At 35.7% G+C, this 22,153-nt stretch overlaps 1 protein-coding gene across 3 annotated transcripts in view; it reads right to left on the bottom strand.

The window, feature by feature from the left end:
* Nep2 (M13 family metallopeptidase neprilysin 2) overlaps nucleotides 1-22,153 on the bottom strand; it is a 90,109-nt gene that overhangs the window by 25,328 nt on the left and 42,628 nt on the right. For all 3 annotated transcript variants that reach the window (XM_074174985.1, XM_074174984.1, XM_074174983.1), the window contains exons 2-4: nucleotides 20,014-20,150; nucleotides 6,353-6,918; nucleotides 5,773-5,949 (exon numbers count right to left, since the gene is read on the bottom strand). In XM_074174985.1, coding sequence (XP_074031086.1) covers nucleotides 5,773-5,949; nucleotides 6,353-6,918; nucleotides 20,014-20,150 — 880 coding nt within the window. The remainder of the gene's footprint in view (nucleotides 1-5,772; nucleotides 5,950-6,352; nucleotides 6,919-20,013; nucleotides 20,151-22,153) is intronic.

Below are 22,153 nucleotides of genomic sequence, written 5' to 3'. Positions count from 1 at the left end.
TTATTGTTTTAAGTTCATTAAAAAAAGTATTTTTAACTTTTCAGTTCGATGTTCTTCAAAAGCGTGTTTTTTCAACTATATTTATCTTTCATTCCGTATGCTACAAAAGCGTATTGGGATCAATCAGCCGTATATTATAATAATAATAATACGTCTTTATTCACCATGAAAATACAAATGGAATAGACAAAAATAAAATGAAACAGTATACAGGAACAATAACAAAAACAATGAAAAAAACTTCCAGTATATGGTGAATAGGCGGAGTATCAGCCAAGGCTGTTTTCCAACTCAACCTGGGAGAAACTATAAATGAATAATATGAACACAAGTCGAGTTAACAATATCAAAAATTCTAGTTATTGCTTTACTTTAGAAAATTCATTTTAGAAATGCCAAGGTCGGAAACGGACAAGAGGCTAATGAGATAAATAAGTCTTCAGTCTTTTTTTGAATATTTGGGTGCATTACACGAGAAGCAGCGGGTGAAGATGGAAGATTTGTGTTTGGGGATGACTAGAACTGAACTGTTCCTTGTAGTAAAGCTGTTAATCGTAGAGAATGTTTTAAGCTTCTTCAGTAAGTAATCAGGTTGTCGAGTTATCAAAACTTCATGTGTGTTGGTAAGAAGGTGTAGAGTTCTAAGTTTCTCAACATTTAACCATCCTGATTCTTGCATTGCTGGGGATATATGGTCCTATTTCCGAATACCAAACGAGAAACATAGACAGCTATTCTGAATACGCTGTAGTCGGAGAGCATCCGATTGTTTTGAAGCAGGTCCATAAATACTGTCGCAATAGGAAATTTTTGACATTATCAGAGACTCGCATAGTCTAAATTTGAAGTTTGTGTTGAGCAAATCACGATTAGGAAAAAGCTGTCTGAGAACGTTATAAGAAGATTGGTTCAGATTGCTGACATGTTTAGTAAAGCTGAGATCCAGATCAAATCATAATCCTAAATTTTTTATCTCGTCCACGGAGGGAAAAGTATATCGTTTTCGATGCGAACTTGAAAGGTAGAGTTGGTGAGCTCTCTGTCCTTCTTAGCTCCGAACATCATTATTGTGGAATTGTCTGAATTGAGTTTGAGCTTATGGGCAGTAGAAATGTCAAAGATGGCTTGGAGATCGTTATTAATATGCGACAGAGCAGATGTGGACTCGCCAGGCGAAAAAGAGGAATATAATTGAGTCTTGTGATGTATATTACATTCTTTCACTGACAGATTAAAGTCACAAATATACAAGCTAAAAAGCAAGGGCCCAAGGATAGATCCTTATGGCACTCCTTTTAATACCGACAGAGCATCTGAAACAACAACTCTTTGGGTACGATTCTCCAGATAGATTTTTAAAAGAGACACTGCTTTCCGAGTTTGTCACAGAATATCTCATGATCTGAAGTGTCATATGCCTAACTGTAATCTAGAAGTATTAAACAGATAAAATTTTGTTCAGCTTGGAAAATATCGTCAGTAATTGACAGAGGAGCCGTGGTGGTACTATGCTGAGGTCTAAATCCTGATTGTACAGATGTTATGATATGATTTTCATTGACGTACTCATTAATCTGATTTTTCAGAATCGATTCCACTACTTTAGAGAGATACGGTAGAATTAAAATTAGTCTTAGGTCAGAAAGGACAGTAGGTGAGTTACACTCAGCCAGAGGGATAACCAATCCATCCTTCCAACATTTTGGAAATTGGCAACTGGTAATGATAAAGTTCATGAGAAAAGTGAAGTGATTTGTCAAAAAAGAGTCAATAAGATTGATCATTTTGAGGAATATCCCGTCAGAACCCAAAGCGTTGCTCTTGATGCGTCTTAGGGAACTTCGCACAATCTCACAGGTGACTGAGTTGAAGTGAAAGGAGTTTTCAGTTTCTTCCGAGTTAACATATCGATCTAATGAGAACAATTGGTGAGCAGATCTGATTGACGTCTTTCAATTCATCAGATATATCTGATTTTTTGTTGTTCTCAAGGTATTCGTTCTTAAGGTATTCCAATTTTCATTTCTCAAAACAAAGTCCAGATATGCTTTTTTCTCACGTCGTATCGCACTACATGTATAATTTCTGAGGTCCTTATAGCTATTTCAATCGGCGATAGATGAAGATTTCTTGTATTCACTCAGAGCTCGGTTTTTGAGTGCAATCATAATTTTTATATTGTAAGTTGACCAAGGTGCTGGAGGTTCAGTAACTCTCTTCATTTGAGAAGGGGCGTATTTTTTGAAAAGATTAAGAATTTTGTCGTTGAGGAAGGAGACCATACAATCCCCTTTATCAGATTGATAGATGAGATCCCACTGAATATTCAGGACGTCTAAACGGAATAGATTGAAGTCGAAGTTACGATAATTGCGAAAAGAAACCAGTTTAACTCTTCTAGAAGAAACAGAAATATTAATTTTGCACATCACTGACAGATGGTCTGAAATTCCCTGAATATCATACACATCCACATCTATTATTCTTTCCTCTTATATAGACAAGGACGATGTCAATGAGGGATTGAGAGTGAGTAGGCTTCTCTATAAGCTAATAAAGATCGAACGAATTTATGGAATCTGTAAGGAGTTGAGTTGAGTATACTGTTCAGAAAAATGACTATTGATGTATTCCGATTTCGGAAACGGAGCCTGAAAATCAGCTATCAAGCCCAAGGCAGCAGGCGCGCAAAGGAAGGTTACAAATAAGGCAGCAGGCGCGCGTGTTGATAAAAAAATTACTTTTTTCAAATGAATAAATTCATGTGAAGTGAGTTCGAATTTTATCAAGGATGTTGCGTACAGCGTCATCTGCCTGCGAATAAATCAAGCAATAATGTCGATATGTCAAGGAGATTACGTACAGCGCTATCTGCCCTCGAGTAGATCAAGCAATAAAGTAGATAATTTCGTCATATACAGATCCCGATATGAAATGAAAAGGAGAGTTACAAACAAACATACATACTTACAGGTGAAGCTTAAGCGTGTTATAAAGAAATATTGTGAAATGATGATTTTATTGTGTTCAACATCATTGAAACGCAGTATACTCTCTTCAACAGAAATGCAAAAAGATGTATGCTTTGAAATGCTGGTTATCTGCTTCATACAGCGTACTGTTATCTGCAGAGTTGTATTTTGCGGGAAATAATAATAATAAGAGGAAAAATGGAAATATAAAAATACTGAAGCGGAAAATTATTTTGATGAATACTATTGCAGGGGATTAGCTAAGAAATTTACTCGATTCGAGTATGTAGGAGATACAAGGTCTAAGCTCTGAAGAAAACTATTGAAGGTTCTACGTACATCCTTCAGTGGAAATGACGATAATTGACTCACTGATAAAAATAAACCAATTCAAAATAACCACCTTCTGGAAGTATTCAATTACATAAACATTATTTTTTGTTTTCTCTGCTGTTCAGCAAATGTTATATGAATAAAATCCAATTATTTTTTAAATGAAAATAATATAACATGATTTGGTACAAACATCTTTTCTCTACACTTTCTTTCACTGATTTTTCAGTTTCCTCAACCAGTATGGGCATTTCTATAACTTCAATTTTGCTTAGAAATTTTTTCTGGATTTCATACGCACCACTCATACCAAATATACAGCGTGACTCACGGTCGATGGTAGGTTAGACGTTTCTGGAAAACGCAAAGCATGATTTTTCTGAAAATTTCACCTCTCACATTTCCTTACCTGTTCTATCGATCTAAAATATTTTCAGCATTGCGGCATTGCCACTTCCATCAAAAAGTCCTAGCAACTTTATTTTTTCAAATGTAACACCTCGTATATTAATACATTTTTGGAATCGCTCTGGTATTTTGATACTTTTTTGTTGATAATGTCCTATACCTATCTCTATCTGTTTTCGAGATAAAAAATAAATTGTGCTAAATATGGTCCAAAACATAGCCTTAATTGAAATTAAGTACATCAGTACTCTCAATTCATGAAAAGTTGATATTTTGAAGATAGTTTTGACAAACTCGAAATATCCAAATAACACCAAGAAATCGACTCCATATCATACAGGGCGTGCTAAAATTACTATTATTTCCATTGTGCATGAAAGTAATCAAAAGTTTATTTTTTCAAATGAAACCCCCTGTATATTACTCGGTAAATTGGAAGATGGTGAAAAATGCTTCAAGATGATGAATCATGTCCCTATACCTAAATCGTCAAGTTTTCTCAATAAAGTCGCTTCTTCTAGAAACATTATTCCTGGGTGGAAAAAGCTGGCGCTTCGTCCAGTTGAAACCAAGAATTCCTATATTCATCTGAAGGCAAATTTTCAAGAAAATCGGTTACAGTCGTCCTTAATATTTGGAGATATCTCTCTGCATTCAGTGTGTCTTCATAAATAGAAAAGCTAATTTTATTGTTCTTCAGAATACAGAAAATATTCAGGTCAAATTTTTCTTGAAAACACATTTCTTTCGTTACATGAGGATTATGATCAGCCCAAAAATGTTTATTCCTTCTATTGAAAATACCATCCCTCGTAAATTTTGATTCGTCGCTCCAAATTATTTTTGACAAAAATTCCCGATCTTCCTGTGTATGAATCAAAAGGGATTCACAAAAATGCATTCTACGTTCGAAGTCTTCTACTTTTAGAGCTTAAACTTTGGTAAATTTATACGGATGCATTCCGTGATTTTTCAAAATTCATTGTAATGAAGCATGTGATACACCTAAATCTTTTTCTGCACTGCAAATGGAAGCTTCTAGATACGCATAAAAATATGCCAAAACGTTACTACAGTATTGTCCTCATTTGGAGTAACAGTTTTTGGTAAAGTTGAAGGCGCTCTCAACATGGAGCCATAGTTAAAGAAATTATTTTGTAATCTTACAAACTTCCCCTCGTTCATTGGTGTCAATTCAGGATACATTTGGTTGAATTTTCTGCAAGTTCTGGCAATGATTTGATCACACCGTCCGTGTATAATAAATAATTTCATAAGAACTTCGTTTGAATAATCAATATTTGCATTCATTTTTGGCGATTTTTCAAAACACCGTCGATAACCATTTATCAATTACTTATAAAAGTCACCAAACTGTCATAAGCTTGATATTTCCACGGCTACCTAGAAATCAAGTTTTTTAAAAATTATTTTTTGTACAACTGTTATTGAAAATCTCTTTGATAGAAACACTTCAATCAGAACACCTACCAAAAATTCATTTAGAAAAGTTCACACATGCAGTTCGTGCTATGGGTAATATTAAATCCCTGAGAAGTTACTGACGATGACGAAGTAGTATTCAGTCCAACAGTAAAGAGTCCTTCATGACTAACCAATAATCCTCCTTAAAATAACGTGAGTTGGCGTATGTAGTTGTAACATATCCCATGGACCCTATAATTTTTTTCATTATCAGCAGTAACGTTATACAAAAAAATTTGTATGATACATTTGTTGAAAGTGATTTTATTTTGCTCGTGAGTTTGCTCCTCGAAAACACATAGAGATAGGTATAGGACATTATTGACAAAAAAGTATTAAAATAATAGAGCGATTCCAAAAATGTATTAATATACGAGGTGTTCCATTTAAAAAAATATAATTGCTAAGACTTTTTAATAGAAGTGGCAACACCGCAATGGTGAAAATATTTTAGATCGATAGAACAGGTAAGGAAATGTGAGAGGTGAGATTTTCAGAAGAATCATGCTTTACGTTTTCCAGAAGCGTCTAACCTACCATCGACCGTGAGTCACGCTGTATAGTTCATACTCACGTTTGCTAGTTTTATTTCGAATTCCAGAGATTCCCTGAGTTCTTTGATGGCTCTATCTCGATCTCCTCCAAACAACACTGCCAAGTCTACCATGTAATCGTAGTATGCTTGAACAATTTTATCACTCAACCCTTTGGTGAGAAATTCCCTTCGAAGTCCTAGTGACGCTTGGTCCAACTGGAAAATAAAGCGTTGATGAAGAAAGATACTGATGAGTTGTGATACAAAAATAGGTGAGTCTGACATTTTTTTTTTACTTTCACCGTTCACATCACATTCATTTTTTTATCCAAAATTTACCTAGAGTTTCGAATGAAAACACTTGATTTCGTTGCAGACTGGACAACTTTTTATGAAACACTTGTAGATTGTAAATTGCAATTGATCTCAAGTCTTTCCAACTGTCATTAGCTAAAAATCAAGAATAGTGCATTCCACAGTCGATTGCCGATTCAACAAATGACATGAGTGGACCTCCTTTCTAGAAACATAGAAATTTTTTTCTGGTGAGATGGTTCAATTGAAATATCAATATCAATACCTGAGTGTCTACAAAATTATTCACACAATAAATACTCACATCAATGATCCTCCTTGTTGAGTCCTTCACGTCGACCCCGACAGAGAAATCCATGAAGTAATCCACGCTATACCCCACTTTCCTGAACTTGTACACCGATTTCCTCCAATCGAAATCCCCGTCGATCCACCGATCACCCTCTAGCACTGGCCACCCTCCCAACTCCTTCAAAATCTCATTAATGGTTGTCAAACCATCCTTTTCAATTAGTGTCTTGTTCATGCACGCCCTGTAGAGCTTCTTGGTTAGCTGGAAAGGCTTGGGCTCATGAGGGTTGATGGGCTCTTCTATCAAAGTCTTCAGCTGCTCCTGTAGCACGTCGCTGATGATGCTGAATGACGTCACCGATGACTTGTCGTCGGGGATGTTGGTTTTCTTGAGGAAGTTGCCACAGGTGAACTCGTAGAAGTCATCGCAGGGGTCAACTGAGGGGTCCATGTACTCTAGGACGCGGGAAGCTGTGTGGATGCAACCTGGGGAAAGGCATATTTTCTCCCGCTCCTTGCTGTTGATGGAGTTCACGTAGAAGGTTTTGCCTTGAAGAGCTTCTGCACTTATGTGATTATCTGGAAGAATATAATACGATGGATGGAAATGTTTGCGAGTTTTCTGACAAGTATCAACAATGGAGTGTACAACTGATAGAGAAACAGGTTGATCTGTTGATCGTTAGTACTCCTACCCAATTCCTTACCAAAGAAATACAAGATTCGAATTCGAATTCACGAATATGTTTGACAAAGAAAGAAAACTATGATAGTTTGTAAGAGTATAAAAAAAGCAGGGATATATGTCAAGAAACCAAGGTCTTTGGTTAATTCCCCACCATCCATTAGAATAACGGGATTGGAATTGGACAATCAGCCAAAAAAAACCTATATATTCTGATGGACTGACATAATAGAAATATATCACTGAATAGCAGACAGCGAGACAAATATGCGAATGAAGTGACGTTGGTTGGGTGACTGAAAAGAGCAGAATACGATCATACAAAAAAGTACTTTGAGCTGCTTCCTTGGACTCTGAAGGTGCAGTGAATGAAATTGTTTCAAAATAAATTGTAATAGGGACTGCTGCAGATAATTGAATGGTATGCTCAGGGATAGTTTCTATGATAGGAACTGTAATGACATGTGAAAACAACGGGATTTTCGCAGGAAGAATACTCATACTTTCACGGAACCTTTCGTGATGATGCTGCTACGTTTTCTTGGCCAAAATAATTATTGAATTTGGCCAAACGATGTTGAATCAAATTATGGGTATTCAAAATCAACACCCCCATCAAGAAATTCACCACGAGAATCAAGAGAGAAGAAATGGGATATATATCGTACCTGAACCAACAACTAACTAGGATAGATAGAAGAAAGATGAAGAAGACACTGATGAAAGGCTTAATAAACAACTCAGCTGGAGAATTCCTCTGAAGAATCTAGATCCACGACAAAAATCAAAATTGTATTCCATCTATGATACTAATGCTAGTAGATTCAACCCCAGCCATATAACGGAGTAGTATTACTGAGAAAGGTAAACTGTGCGTTCACTAAATCGATAGAAAATTCGCATTTCATCATACTTGGAAATAATCTGAATACCCAGGTCACCAAAGTGGTTCCTTATTGAATTGGACATATTGTTTCCTATTCAATGTTTGATAAAATGAAAGATATACTGAGAAGGCAAGAGAGAAAATTGGAAAAAGAACCGAATTTTGCCATAAACCTAGCTTGATTAATATTGTAGCGCCCTAGCTCTCCAACCTGGATTGAAGCACAATGAATTATTCGACAGGTGTTCGAGAAACGCTCATAGGTTCGAAACATTTTTCAATTCAGGCTTAGGAGTTTCAGCTATATTTGTTTGTGATTTCTTTGAAATGCTTTCCTTGATTGATGTCATGAAAATATAATTGAATAATCTATTTATATAAACAATCATATCAAGTGAAAATGATTCAAATACCCAAAGGTGGTAGATCTGAAGGGATACCATTACAAATTCGTAACGAAACTAATAAAAATTCTAACTTCAATAGCAGCTGCAGCGTGGTAAATGTGGGGGTAATGTGCAGTTGGTTGACTGTACGAATTGCTTGAAGTAGTACAAAGCAGCTCACAGGAGACACATGCCATGAACCTAAACTAAAACAGATCCAATCTTCGGAACTATAGAGTAACAATAAAGTTACTGCAAATAACATCATGGAAATTCCAACGACTGTTCAATGATTTGGAGTAAAATCTATATCAGAAGTTCCACAAAACGACAACTGAAGAAAATAAGAGAATGGTTTTCCCTTCAATTTTCTCTTCACGCAGTTTCTCAAAAGCTGATATATTATCAGCTGCTTCAGTGCCATTTGTCAATGCATAAAATATCTTATTCAACAGTACCCTAAGCCATTTCGTCAGAACTCATCAAACCTATATAGTTGGATTGTTATTTTAATTACTAGATCATGGAGTGTACGTACTCCAGATCACTGAGCCTAAGTATCAAGTGGAAAATGGGAAAAATACCAGCGTGGTTCAAACAGAACTAGCTGGTATCTCAATCGCCACAACAGAAATTACTAGAAAAGGAATTTCTGGCAAAAACATAACAATCTGAACTGATAGCAGACAAGCCCTAATACCCTTGAACAGACAACGTGTTCAGGGTTAGTACTAGAGTACCACCAAGATTCAGCCAAAGCCTCGGTAGATAATAATATACTGAGGTGAGTCAACGGGAACGACAGGAGTGAAGGTAATTGCATTGCCGACTCTTTAGCCAAAGAAGCAGCTGGACTAAGAATTTTAGGACCCAGTGGCACCTACGGCCTGATGCCTTCGGCAATTGTGAAACTAGCCAAACATCACAACCATGCTCAATCCCTTAATAGATGGGATGGAATCAAAGGAAGCAATCTTGCCAGGATCACCCTGGGCGACTCTGGGAACATGGCGCCGAAGAAATATCTGGCGATGACCAGGAAAAATCTACGCTCTACAGTAGGATTTCTGACTGGCCAGGGTGTGTGAATAGGTAGATGAAACTGTCAAGCATGTTCTGTGCGAGTGTCCAGAGTTACGTCAATGAGAGAGTGTGTGTTCGGCGAGTCTTGGCCTACATCTGCCGATATTAAGGGGATGTCTCCCAGTGACCTGTCCACCTTCCTGGAGAGGGCAAGTTGAACGGTGACTTAGGAGGACAACTCCTCGAGAGAATGTACAATGGGTCACATATGGTCTACACTCACCCTCCCTATTCTACAAATACAGAGGGTGGTAAGATAATAGCTCCTTCACCATGGAACCTCGAAACAAATAACGAAAGCTGACAATTCTTGTATATTATTCATACTCAATATCATTTTTTTCTACCCAAGGTATACGGTGTTAGGACTCAATGATTACTCACAGTAATGTGAGGAAAGTTATCCTCGTTGATATGATGCAAAAGCTTTGGCTCAAGGGCCTGACTGGCAAATTTGCTTCGGAGAAACCCTTATACTGTTCAATCGCTGCAACACTCTGTAGGCTTCAGAGGACCTCGAGGCGAGTCATTCGCAAAACAAGATATCGAATCGAAATCATACCGCTTATGATATTAGAAAGTCGGTCAGTGACTCGAATAATTGTTTTCAATGGTTCTTGAGAATAATTTATGGTTGACGGCCTGGCGAAATGTGATTATTATTCATAGCATAGTAGTACTTTTCAATCAATGCCGAGAATTGTGCTGAATATAAATGTATGAAATGCGATTTTTCCATATTATGTCGATGTATAATGGCAAGTTTATATATTACTCTTGGTACTATCAGATCAGTATAAAGGTCATAGTCTAAACTGGGTAACCCACACCTGTGGAATATTCATCAAAACGCAAATGATCTTCTTGACAATGACCTCTTTGTGAGGTGAATGTTTTATTCAATATTCTCACTAGAGAAATAACAACAGTGGTTCAATAAAATATTGGTAATATCACCGTATAGAAGTTTACTTCCAGTATACGATGGTAGGTAATATGGTTTTTTTTTGTGAAACGTCTGTAGATAGGTCAATACAGTTCTGAATAATTACGTTCATAATGGGATGATCTATGATCAACAGACACGTATTTATGTGTTGAGGAATGACGAAACTATTGTTTTAATTTTCTGCTATATTGATAGAGTAAGTAGACGCAATCGAATCAAAAAGTTACAAAAAATCGGCGATGCGACGTCTGTCAACGGGATCAAAATCAAGAGAACATAATTGACATGTAACTTTTTATCAAAGAGTTACGTAGAGTCAATTTGATAGATAATTTTCGAATAATCATGTCTGAAAAAATGTTTCTTTTGCCTGTCGACATCAAGCGAGACAAGCTCAATGTACTTTCTTTCAACTTGAACTATAAATTGTATTAACATTGTGGAAAATGAAATCATACAATGTTTTAAAAACAAGGGATAGAAATATGCTCCAATCTAGCACAAAATAGTTGACTTGACATTTCCTTATACCGAATGCTAACCAAATCATACAAAGATATTCGGAACTTTAGTCATAGCGCAGATTACCAAATCGCAACTGAAACTAATTTCATGAACGTGTTCATGGAGCTTATAATTGACAAAATGACGCTGATGATCAATTATAAAAATCACCTCGAATGAGATGTTTTTCAATGTTTCAAAAACAATGGATAGAAGAAATATGACCCAATCTAGCACAAAATAGTGGACTTAACATTTCTTCATACCGAATGCTAACCAAATCATACAAAGATATTCAGAACTTTAGCCATAGCGCCGATTACCAAATCGCAACTGAAACTAATTTCATGAACGTGTTCATGGAGCTGATGATTGACAAAATGACGCTGATGATCAATCATAAAAATCACCTCGAAGGAGAAGTTTTTCAAAATAAAATTGGAGAACATTTAGGGTTGTCACAATGTACCGTAAAAATGTACCTATATACGTTCATTTTTCCATGATTGTGAAATTTGGTATAACATTTAATATCATATAATATATGTTTTATATAAGATAATTACCTTTGAGCTGATGAAAATACGTATTTTTAATGATTAAGAATCTGTATTTCTGATAAATGATTGGAAACGCTGAAATGGGAACGATTTGTTTCCGTTTTATTACAATCAGAAACTAAACAAATATACTAAGTGACAAAGAAAGGTAAACACCCATTTATATTGAAAATATTTCAATAATTTCTTACATATATACTTGACAGATGATAGCAAACAAACGAGTAAGTTTTCAGAGGAATTGGATGATCATGAAACCAGCGAAGTTCAGTAGTGTCTTGTAGATCCTCGATGTTTCATACACTCGTGGATACGTCTGGGTATTGTCCTGATAAGATGGTCTATATCCTGTTGGGGTATCTCATTCCACCATACTTCTAACTCATGTCTAAGTGCTGCCAAAGTCTATTGGGGCTGATGTAAATTCTGCGACCAAAAATATCCCACACATGTTCCATCGATGAAAGGTCGGGCGATCTGTGTGGCCATGGTAAGCGGTTATTGCCATGCTGATCCATGAAGTCTAGAGCTACTCTAGCTACATGCGGTTCGGCGTTGTCTTGTTGGAATATTGGGTTCTCGATGGTCTCAAGATATGGAAGGCTCCACTACTTCGTGAATGTAACGAAGAGCTGTCATGTTGCATCTAATGGAGACTGAATGTGTCCTGCAACCAAATGCAATGGCACCCCATACCAATAAACCAACTGTATGGTGACCATGCCTCTCCACATCAAACTGGGGATCTCGTCTTTCATCACAACGCCTTCTTGCTCGTCCATGAGGCATACCTAAACAAAAGCGAGATTTATCGCTGAAGACTACGCGGTTCCACTGTTTATCCCAATTTATTCTGTCTCTGCACCAGTGCAAGTCCGAAACTTCTTATTCGTCGATATACTGTGTGCATGACAAAGGCCTTTTCGCGTCCTTCAAACCATTCATTCGCAATTGCCCTAGTAGAAATGTACCGATGCCAAAAGTCTTAATCCGCGATCCTCAAGAGCTGTTGTTTCCCTGCGACGACTGGTGCCCCTAGCTCTGTGTTCTTGGCCTTCTTGAGTCTATGCCTCATAACAGAGATCGAATGGTTCTTCTTGGAATGTCTCTAACTGAAAAACCTGCCTCGCGTAAGCCAACAATTCGTCCTTTCTCAAAATGCCTGAGTTGAGGAATACGACGAAATCTTCGCACTCGAGGCACAGTGGTAACAATACGAAACACTTTACTACAAACTCTTCAACAGTTAAATCACAAATAAAAATTGAAATTAGAATAATGGTAAATGTTCACACAAAAAAGACCAGTTAAAAAACTGGTCACAATAGCTTCCGTTACGGATGAAATTTTACTGGCTTTTTACTGGCCTCATTATTTAGTTTACCTTCCTTTGTCACTTAGAATATATGAAGTTGAAAATCATTAGTGTTCCGAAACAACATCATTTCAAGAATATACTGGAGACCTATTACTCTAATTATTCATGAAACGACTAATACATTGATCTACACATTGATGCAGTTCATATTTTTTTCAGTTTAGTTTTTTGACCCTTTCCAGCTCATTACTACATGATGTCATTGAGCGATTTTCGGTAACAATATGGTTGTTTTTTTACGGGTATCGTAGGAATGAGTTGATAGTCGGAAGCATCTGTTTTTATAATATGTAGTTATAGTGCTGTAATAGAAGAGCTGTCGAATATCGAAAATATGAGCCTCAGTGAATAAAGCTTGGGTAGAGAAGCGCGTAGGTTTAAATAAAACCAATTTCAAAGAATCTATTTTGCACTTCCAGCGGACGAATATGGGTGTGAAAGGCTCCTCCCCAACAACAATTCCATAGCGTAAGTGACTTTCAACCAGGACATGATAGTTTTGAGTTGAGTTGTTTATAAAATATTTTTGAGAAATTTGAATTTATAAAGGATGAAGCGCAGCTTATTGCATAAATAATCTAAATGAGAATTCCATCTGAGGTGTGAGTCTATAACGACACCTAAGTATTTTATTTAAGTTTCAGGTTTGATTGTATGTTGGCCCACATACAATTACGAGAATAATGGTCTTATTGAACTGTTGCAAGTAAATGGCGAATAATGGGTTTTTTCCAGGTTAATTGTCAATCGCCTGTATTGTAACCAGTTTTTTATTGATTGAATATGTTTCTATGCCTTATTCTTCAGTTCTGACCAGTTATTGGCTTCATAAAAAATGGCTGTGTCATCTGCAAAGCCTAAAATTTCACCTTTACTGTCCAGCGAAAAAATTCCATTGACATAGATATTGAACAGAATTGGTCCCAATACTGTACCTTGTGGAACACATATCCTAATGTTTTGTGGGTTGCTTAAAACATCATCAATTTTTACTATCTGTGTTCTATTAGAAAGGTAACTTTTGAATAACTCATAGGCATTTCCCCGTATTCCCATATTCTCAAGTGGTTCTAGAAGCAGTTTATGATCGACTGTTTCGAAAGCTTTCAACAGGTCGATGAAAACACACATGCATGGTTTATTCTCATTCAGTGCTGAGGATACTTTAGACGTCAGAGCCAATTTCGCGTCTTGGGTGGATACGTTTTCCTTAGATCCACACAGATTTTCAGATATCAATTTATATTCAGAAACGTAAGTCGTAAGTCTTTTCTTGAGTATCTTTTCGAATATTTTGGACTGATGGGTGATGAGTGATATTGGTCTATAATTTGTTATTGAAGTATCATCACTTTTTTTGAGGATTGGGGCTACAATTGACCGTTTGGAAAATGATGGCCAAGTTCCTGTTTGAATACATGAATTAAATATGTGTGCTAGTTGTCCTGAAACAAACGGTGAGATGCACTTCAGAATTTCAGAGTTGATATTATCAATACCAGTGGACTTTCTATTCTTCAATTCAAAAATGGTTTTGTTTATTTCATCTTCTTCAGTCGGAAAAAGAACAAATGTATTATTCGTGGTAGTTTTATGCCATATACAGGGTGTTCCTTAAACACATGCTAATATATAAGGAGGTAATTCTTAGACCCATTTAAAAAAAAAAACTTCCTATGGACGTATGTCCTAAACGCCTTAACTTTTGAGATACAGGGTGGCAAAGTTTTCAAAAATAATCAGTTTTTAATAATAACTGAGACAATTTTGTAGACATCTTTGGCATATTTGGTACATATATTCCATGCCTCAAGGCGCATTTTCTGATGTATACAAATTTGTATTTTTTCAAACAGTGGCATTCCTACGGGTTTCGCATTAAATATTTTTGGGGAAAAAGTACTACGCCAATGCTTTCGTTTCAAAATAAAATCATTTTTGAAATCCTCATTTATTTTTGAGAAAATTTGATCTCCTGGTATTTCTTTGTCCGACGCATGATTTTCACTCAAAAAAATAAAAATCGACAGAAAGCAAATTAAGAAATTAGATCAATTCTAAAATGAATGAGAATCTGAAAATTGCTTCATAACGCATTACCAATTCCCTAATAATATTTGAAAACATAATCTGCAAAAAAATAAATTTTTCACAAAAACGAGTTTTATTTTATTTTGTGACAGTAAGTCTAAACGAATAGCACAAATTTGTTAATTAGTAATAATACCAAAACCGATTATAAAAATTGTTGAAAGTGGCCACCTGCACTTAGTATGCATGCTTCCGCCCTTCTACGCATGGAATTACGCACCCGTTCAAATATTCCCGGCGTATTTCGTATAGTTTCACACGAGGCAACTATTCGCTCTCTTAAATCTTCTAAAGTATTAACGGGAGTTTTATACACAAGAGTTTTAAGGTGACCCCATAAAAAAAAATCTAAACTGTTGAGATCGGGGGATCTTGCTGGCCATTGCTGAGGTCCTCCGCGACCTATCCAACGATTAGGATAAACTGTATTTAAATGGTTTCGGACAATTACACTGAAATGAGCAGGGGCACCATCGTGCATGTACCATATTCGATTCCTTAACGCAAGTGGCACATCTTCCAATAATCCAGGTAAGTCTTCTTCGAGAAAATGTAAATAAGAACGACCATCAAGGCGTCCTGATAGAAAAAATGGGCCTATTAGATGATCACCTATAATTCCTGTCCATACATTAACCGAAAATTGGTGTTGGAAATGGGTTTGGGTTATTGCATGGGGATTTTCTTCAGCCCACACATGATTGTTATGGAAATTTTGAATGGCATTCAGAGAAAAATTTGCTTCGTCTGTGAACAAAATTTGTGTCTCAAACTGCGGATTTAGTGCAATACTTTGTAGATATCACTGACTGAAGTTCACACGCTGTTTAAAATCTCTGGGGAGTAATGCCTGCACTCTTGAAATATGGTATGGGTATAACAAAAAATCAACCAAAATACGCCAAACAATTTGATGACATCTTCCTCGTACTCGTCTCAGGATGTTCCTCAATTTCTTGCAGCACCACTTCCTCAATTTCAGGAGTTCTTACTACACGAGGTCTACCTTCCGGAGTCCCTTTCTTGAAACTACCAGTTTCCCCAAGTCGACGATGAATATTTGAAAAGGTTCGGCTATCTGGTAAGGCACGATTAGGATATCTTTCCTGATAAATGCGCCTGGCTTCTGTTGCATTACCATCGGCAAGGCCATATACGTAATGCATTTGCGCCATTTCCGCATTCGTATAATTTACCATATTTACTGATATTCAGAAGGAATCACATATCGACAAACTCCATATTTCGAAGAGGTGCAGTAAATGAATTCTGCTACACGTCATTTATTCCAGGATACCTAAATTTATGTTTTCAAAAATTATTAAGCGGTGCTGCGTTATGACGTAATTTTAATTGAGAACAGTGCATCTGACAACAAACAAATACCTTTTAGATCCTCAATTATTTTGCAACAAATCTGATCTCTTAGTTTGCTTTCAGTCGATGCACGATACCGCATCAGATTTTTAAGGAATTTATCCTTAAGTAAAGCGATTTTTAATTTTTTGAGCGAAAACCATGCGTCGGACAAAGAAAACCCAGCAAATCAAATGTGCTCAAAAATGTATGTAGATTTTAAAAATAATTTTTAATTCGAGATAAAGCAGTGGCGTAGTATTTTTTTCGCCAAAAATATACATTTCAAAACTCGTACGTACGCCACTGGCAGAGAAAATTAAGAAAATTGTACATCAGAAAATGCGCCTTGAGACATGGAACATATGTACCAAATATGCCAGAGATGTCTACAAAATTATCTCAGTTAATATTAAAAAACTGATTATTTTTGAAAACTTTGCCACCCTGTATCTCAAAAGTTAAGGCGTTTAGGACATACGTCCATAGGACGTTTTTTCCTTAAAATGGGTCTAAGAATTACCTACCTCCTCAAATATTAGCATGTGTTTAAGGAACACCCTGCATAATTTTGATTCCTTTTTATTTTATTTGCCATTTTCCCCCATATTGGTGTATACTGTGTTGAATTCGTTTGCGATGTCACTTTTTTTAAGGAGTATGCTTCCTGTTTCAGTTTTAATTGTTGTAATTGATGATTTTTTTGTATTTTTATTGCTGATTTCTCGAATTACGTTCCAAAATTGTTTAGTATCTAAGGGATTTTAATAGACATTGGTTTGCGATATTTTGTTCCGGAGATTTTATAGTCCAAGAGCTAGTGAACCCTCCGACTAACGGTCTTCCTGTAAGGCTAGAAATTTGTACAGTGATGAGTCATAGCACGCCAAGGCCAACACCCATGACCTGGCAGGCATCTGCCCTGCACGTCATCAGCCCTTTTATTTTTTAAAATGTCAAATAAATAAAATAAAAAAACTTACATCTGTGAGTTAAAAATTTTAAAATCATTTAGTTTATTTCTTGATGATAATGGAAAAAATGACAGGCGATTTGAGTAAGCAAAAGTACCTACGTACTTTTTTTTTATGTATGCAGACGTATTATATTGTAGTGCTATGAATTACTAAGCTTCATATTTTCCGTTATTTTTGAGTTTGAAATTCAATTTTATATTATTATTAATTGTGTGGTTATTTTGATGTATTGTTGTTTTTTATATTAACAGTTCAGTTAATAATGTGCAGGATGAAATCCGAACACGTGGTTTGTGTAATTTGTAACGAAGAAACTGGTGAAAAAACTGTACAATTCACATCAATTACGTTAGATAAAAGTAAATCAATATTAAAAATTAGAAAAGACAATAATTTTAAATCTAATGATATTTCTTTGCCAGAGGAAGTTAGTGCAAACAGTGGTTATCATATGAAATGTTATAAAAACTTTCTTGCCGTGATGAACAAATATCGCACGAGTGAATTATCATCTCCAAATTCACCAGCATCATCATCAGGTACAATATATATTTTAATATCATATTCCAATAATTAATTCATTAATATTATTGATTATATGAATGAAATTTCATGATATTTGTGAAATATGAATATTTTAGTTTTTTTTTTCAGAAATGTCAAACATTGAAACAGTTGCAATCGCCTCTCCAATAGCTACTGAAGAAAGCGGAGCATCAACATCTGGTGAAGTATCCGTTACTTGAAGTAACGATGATGATTAATATTAATAATTATATGAATGAAATTTCATGATATTTGTGAAATATGATTATTTTTTTTTAGAGATGACAAACATTGAAACACTCGCAATCGCCTCTCCAATAGCTACTGAAGAAAGCGGAGCACCAACATCTGGTGTAGTATCCGTTACTAAAAGTAACGATCATGAGAAAATATGTGTTTTCTGTAAAAATAAGTATAAACGAGTGAAAGGGAGATTTCAACCTATTCACTTTTCAGAAAGAAAAGAGTTAATGCAAGTTCTGAAGGAATTTGGCGAAAATAATGAATTTTATGAAAAATTCAGGACAGTCTCAAACCCATTTTTTTTCATAATAGTTGCCGAACAATTGCCATTCACACATTACAAGAAAAAGCGCGATATTTAATTCCTAATGACATTATTAATTTATTAAAATATTTTTTTCTTTTCAGAGGAGGAAAACAATATTGAGGAGTCGAATGATGATGAAAGAAGTAGTAGTGAAGAAGTGTCGAATGATGATAATTGATGTACAAAATAATGTTGATTACACAACAATTAATAAAATATATTGCATCTATAATTTTTAATTTTATGTAATGTCACTCACACTATATGCATTTACGTTACGCCTCTTAGTCGCACGCCCTTAGCATCTTTCCCCTCACCTGGTAGGTACTTTTGCTTACTCAAATCACCTGTCATTTTTTCCATTATCATCAAGAAATAAACTAAATGATTTTAAAATTTTAAACTCACAGATGTAAGTTTTTTTATATTATTTATTTGACATTTTAAAAAATAAAAGGGCTGATGACGAGCATGGCAGATGCCTGCCAGGTCATGGGTGTTGGCCTTGGCGTGCTATGGCTCATCACTGTACAAATTTCTAGCCTTACAGGAAGACCGTTAGTCGGAGGGTTCACTAGCTCTCCTACTATTAGGCTCGAAGATGAGGCTCGAAGTGGTCGACTTACATTAATCTAGGACGAGGATTTGAAGATCCTGGTGGAGACTGACCCATTACAAATGGTACGTGGGAAGGCGGAAGATCTGGGCGTCGGTTCTCATTTGGTTTTCAATGGTTTAAAACGTATTGGAAAGATAAAAAATCTGGAAAAGTGTGTGCTCCACGATTTGAACGATCAACAGAAATTGTCACGTTTCGAGATCTCTTCTTCTTTGCTTTTGCGTCTTTCGATTGGAAAGTGAATCCCACAACAAGTGATGTTCAGGATAGTGGTTGGACATTAATGAGCCATTCAGGCACTCTCAAAAGGCTAACACCCACCATGAACAGACCATGATCACTGTATAGTGATCATCAGCTGGTGTGATTCACTATAATTTTCTGCAGCAGTCGGAACTGGTTTACAGAAGAGGTCCAATCCTGCTGTATGCCCGTCCGCATCAATACTCTTCGATGATTTTCTCACCCACCGGCAGAACCTTCACCAATCAGGACCAGACAAGAACGGCCTTCGTTGACTTCATCGAGTCCCGATCATCCTGTTTTTATGCTGACGAGACTAATCGACTCGTGTCCCGTTGGAAAAAGTGCACTGATTCAAATGGCGTTTATTTCAAATGAATCGAAACATTATTCACTGATATGTTGTTTATGATTTTTTTCATACATGAACTATTTTTTGCAACTCTGAATATCATATCTCAGGATTCACTTTCGGCTAATGAATACATCTACTGATGTATTCAAGAGGTCAGGAAGGGAATGTTTCATTTTCGTATGATAACAAACAGAAAATGAAACAATATTCGTGGATAAAAGTTGATAGTCACCCACAATGAAGCTATTTTGAGACCATATTGAAGAAATCATTAAAAAAATACGGAAAAATCATTCATTTTGGTTCTTCATAAAACGGCTTGTTTATGATATAATTTTTTTACCGGATGTTATATTGACATTGTTGTCATGCTTTGTATATTGAGTGATACATATTGCATCGCAGATACATACTGTGCAAGTAAAACTGAACGAACTTGAATGTGTTATTCCAGGATAAAAATAGAACTAAATCAAAATGAAGAGTTAACTAAAGATTCTACTCACCACTAATTTGTTGATTTCTATTGTAAACTACTATAACGAGAGCTATCACTAATGAGATTCCAATAAGCAGTGATATAGTTGTACAAAGAGTGAGGCATCTCTCCATACTTGTGCGCCTCTTCCACCATGTTGGATTTCTGAAACAAAAGATTGGTTGAAAATCAACGTTTGATATATCACTGATATTCCACGTGTGGCAATATCAGTAATATATATCAGTAGTACATATCTGTTTAAAAATCTGTTCAAAATCTGTTTTTCCGTTAACCAGCTGTCGCACCCCTACGAACGACAACCCTCAAAAGTCGAAACTTGTGCGAGCTAAGGATTAACGAGGTCTTACCTTTTAAGGTGTGATTCCTAACACGGGTTGGACTATAGCAAGTGAAGATCGATCGTTCAGACTAGGGCTTGAACCACCGACCAACACGGCAGTCAATTCGAGCGAGTGAACAAAGCACCCACGCCGAACTGCTTGGCTACCTATCGATATATATATATATATATATATATATATATATATATATATATATATATATATATATATATGTGTGGGCCAGACCAACAGACGTGTGACAAGTAGGGTTTCTCAGCACTGTCCAAACATCATCAAGAGACAGGACACAACGTAGACTTTGGTCTTAGTATTCGCAAAGTCGCAAAGTCTAGTGTTCGCAAAGAACACTATATATTTTGCCCCTATTTTTTGAGTGTTGTGTCCACAAATTATTTCATTCTTGATTTGTATCATACACACTCGATAAAATTTCTATCTGTATTTATATCCTGGACCCGGATGTCACGCAGGTAGCTATAGCTGCCTACTTGGTCATGTTAGATGTAGCCTAGAATTCTAGGTCTTCTAACTGGATCCACAAATGTGCGGTTGGCGTATGTGTTGTTTCCTGCTTTCGGCAAACAAGTGTTGCCCATCTTTACACTTGGCTGCACCACCCTATTTTTTGTATATATATATATATATATATATATATATATATATATATATAATATATATATATATATACATATATATACAAACAGTGTAAATGTAGATTCAATTTAGATTTCAATCTACACTTAATTGTAGATTGAAATCTTAATTGCATGGTTCAATTGTAGTGGTTTCGAAGTTCTATCTTCAATGAACCTTTTTTCGGAAGTACGAAAAATCACTCACTAGCAGCGCTAGTAGTTCGGTAGGGGCAAACACTGCTCAATCCTCATATAAACATATGATCAAGAACAATTGGAAAATAATGTTTTTAACACAAGAAGATGTTCCTGGAACAAAACTAAAATTTGCAACTGTAAAGGATAACAATGTTGTACCATTAAAACATTGGCTTGCATGCCGTAATTTAAAAGTAACTGAAAAAAAATTGAATTATTAGACAGGTTAGTATACAGACTCTAGTTGAAAAGTAGCGGTACATCCAAAGTGTAATAAGTGAAAATAAAAATAATTATGAATTTCAGATTAATTTTCGAGTAAAATATCAATCAAATATAGATGGTAATGAAATAAATTTAATTGAATATTATAAATTGATATGATTCAATAAACGATTGAGGTTATATCTCATTTTAATCGATGGTGAATAATTAACTATGAAAAATGTACTATTCATTTCATGTTTAGAGCATACATATGAATATTTATTTATTTTTTACACTGTTGAATCCACTCTCCTCAAAGTATGTAACCATTTCTTACATCTAACCTTATTGATATGAGGTTTAATGAATGGTATAAAAAACACGTTTTCTTCCGGATATTGATTATCCGACGTACAATTCGCAAAACAGCAATGCTTTGTTGGCATTATTCTAGAAAAAAATAATTTTTTATTTCAGATTCATATTTTTAAATAATAAATAAATATTACGTAAATAACACTGTTTTACATGTGAATAGTTTATGTTTATCCCTACTACTAGTGCTGCCTTTCGTGACACGTTCGCTGTACTATTCTCAGGAAAAACGCTCATTGGCCAGTCACGACCTACCCACGACCGCCATCTCTAGAGAATGGAGAATGAACGGAAATCCTGAGATATGGTACCCACTCTGTCATTACACAGCAGTCTCCAATGTGGCCATACACAAGGAACATCAATTTGAGGCCTTAACGAAATGAGC

Source organism: Leptinotarsa decemlineata, unplaced genomic scaffold (genome assembly GCF_025532065.1).
Source record: "Leptinotarsa decemlineata unplaced genomic scaffold, Ldec_3_MD MMD2_tig00000882_RagTag_RagTag, whole genome shotgun sequence".
NCBI lineage: Eukaryota > Metazoa > Arthropoda > Insecta > Coleoptera > Chrysomelidae > Leptinotarsa > Leptinotarsa decemlineata.
This window is presented reverse-complemented; position numbering and strand designations above follow the sequence as displayed.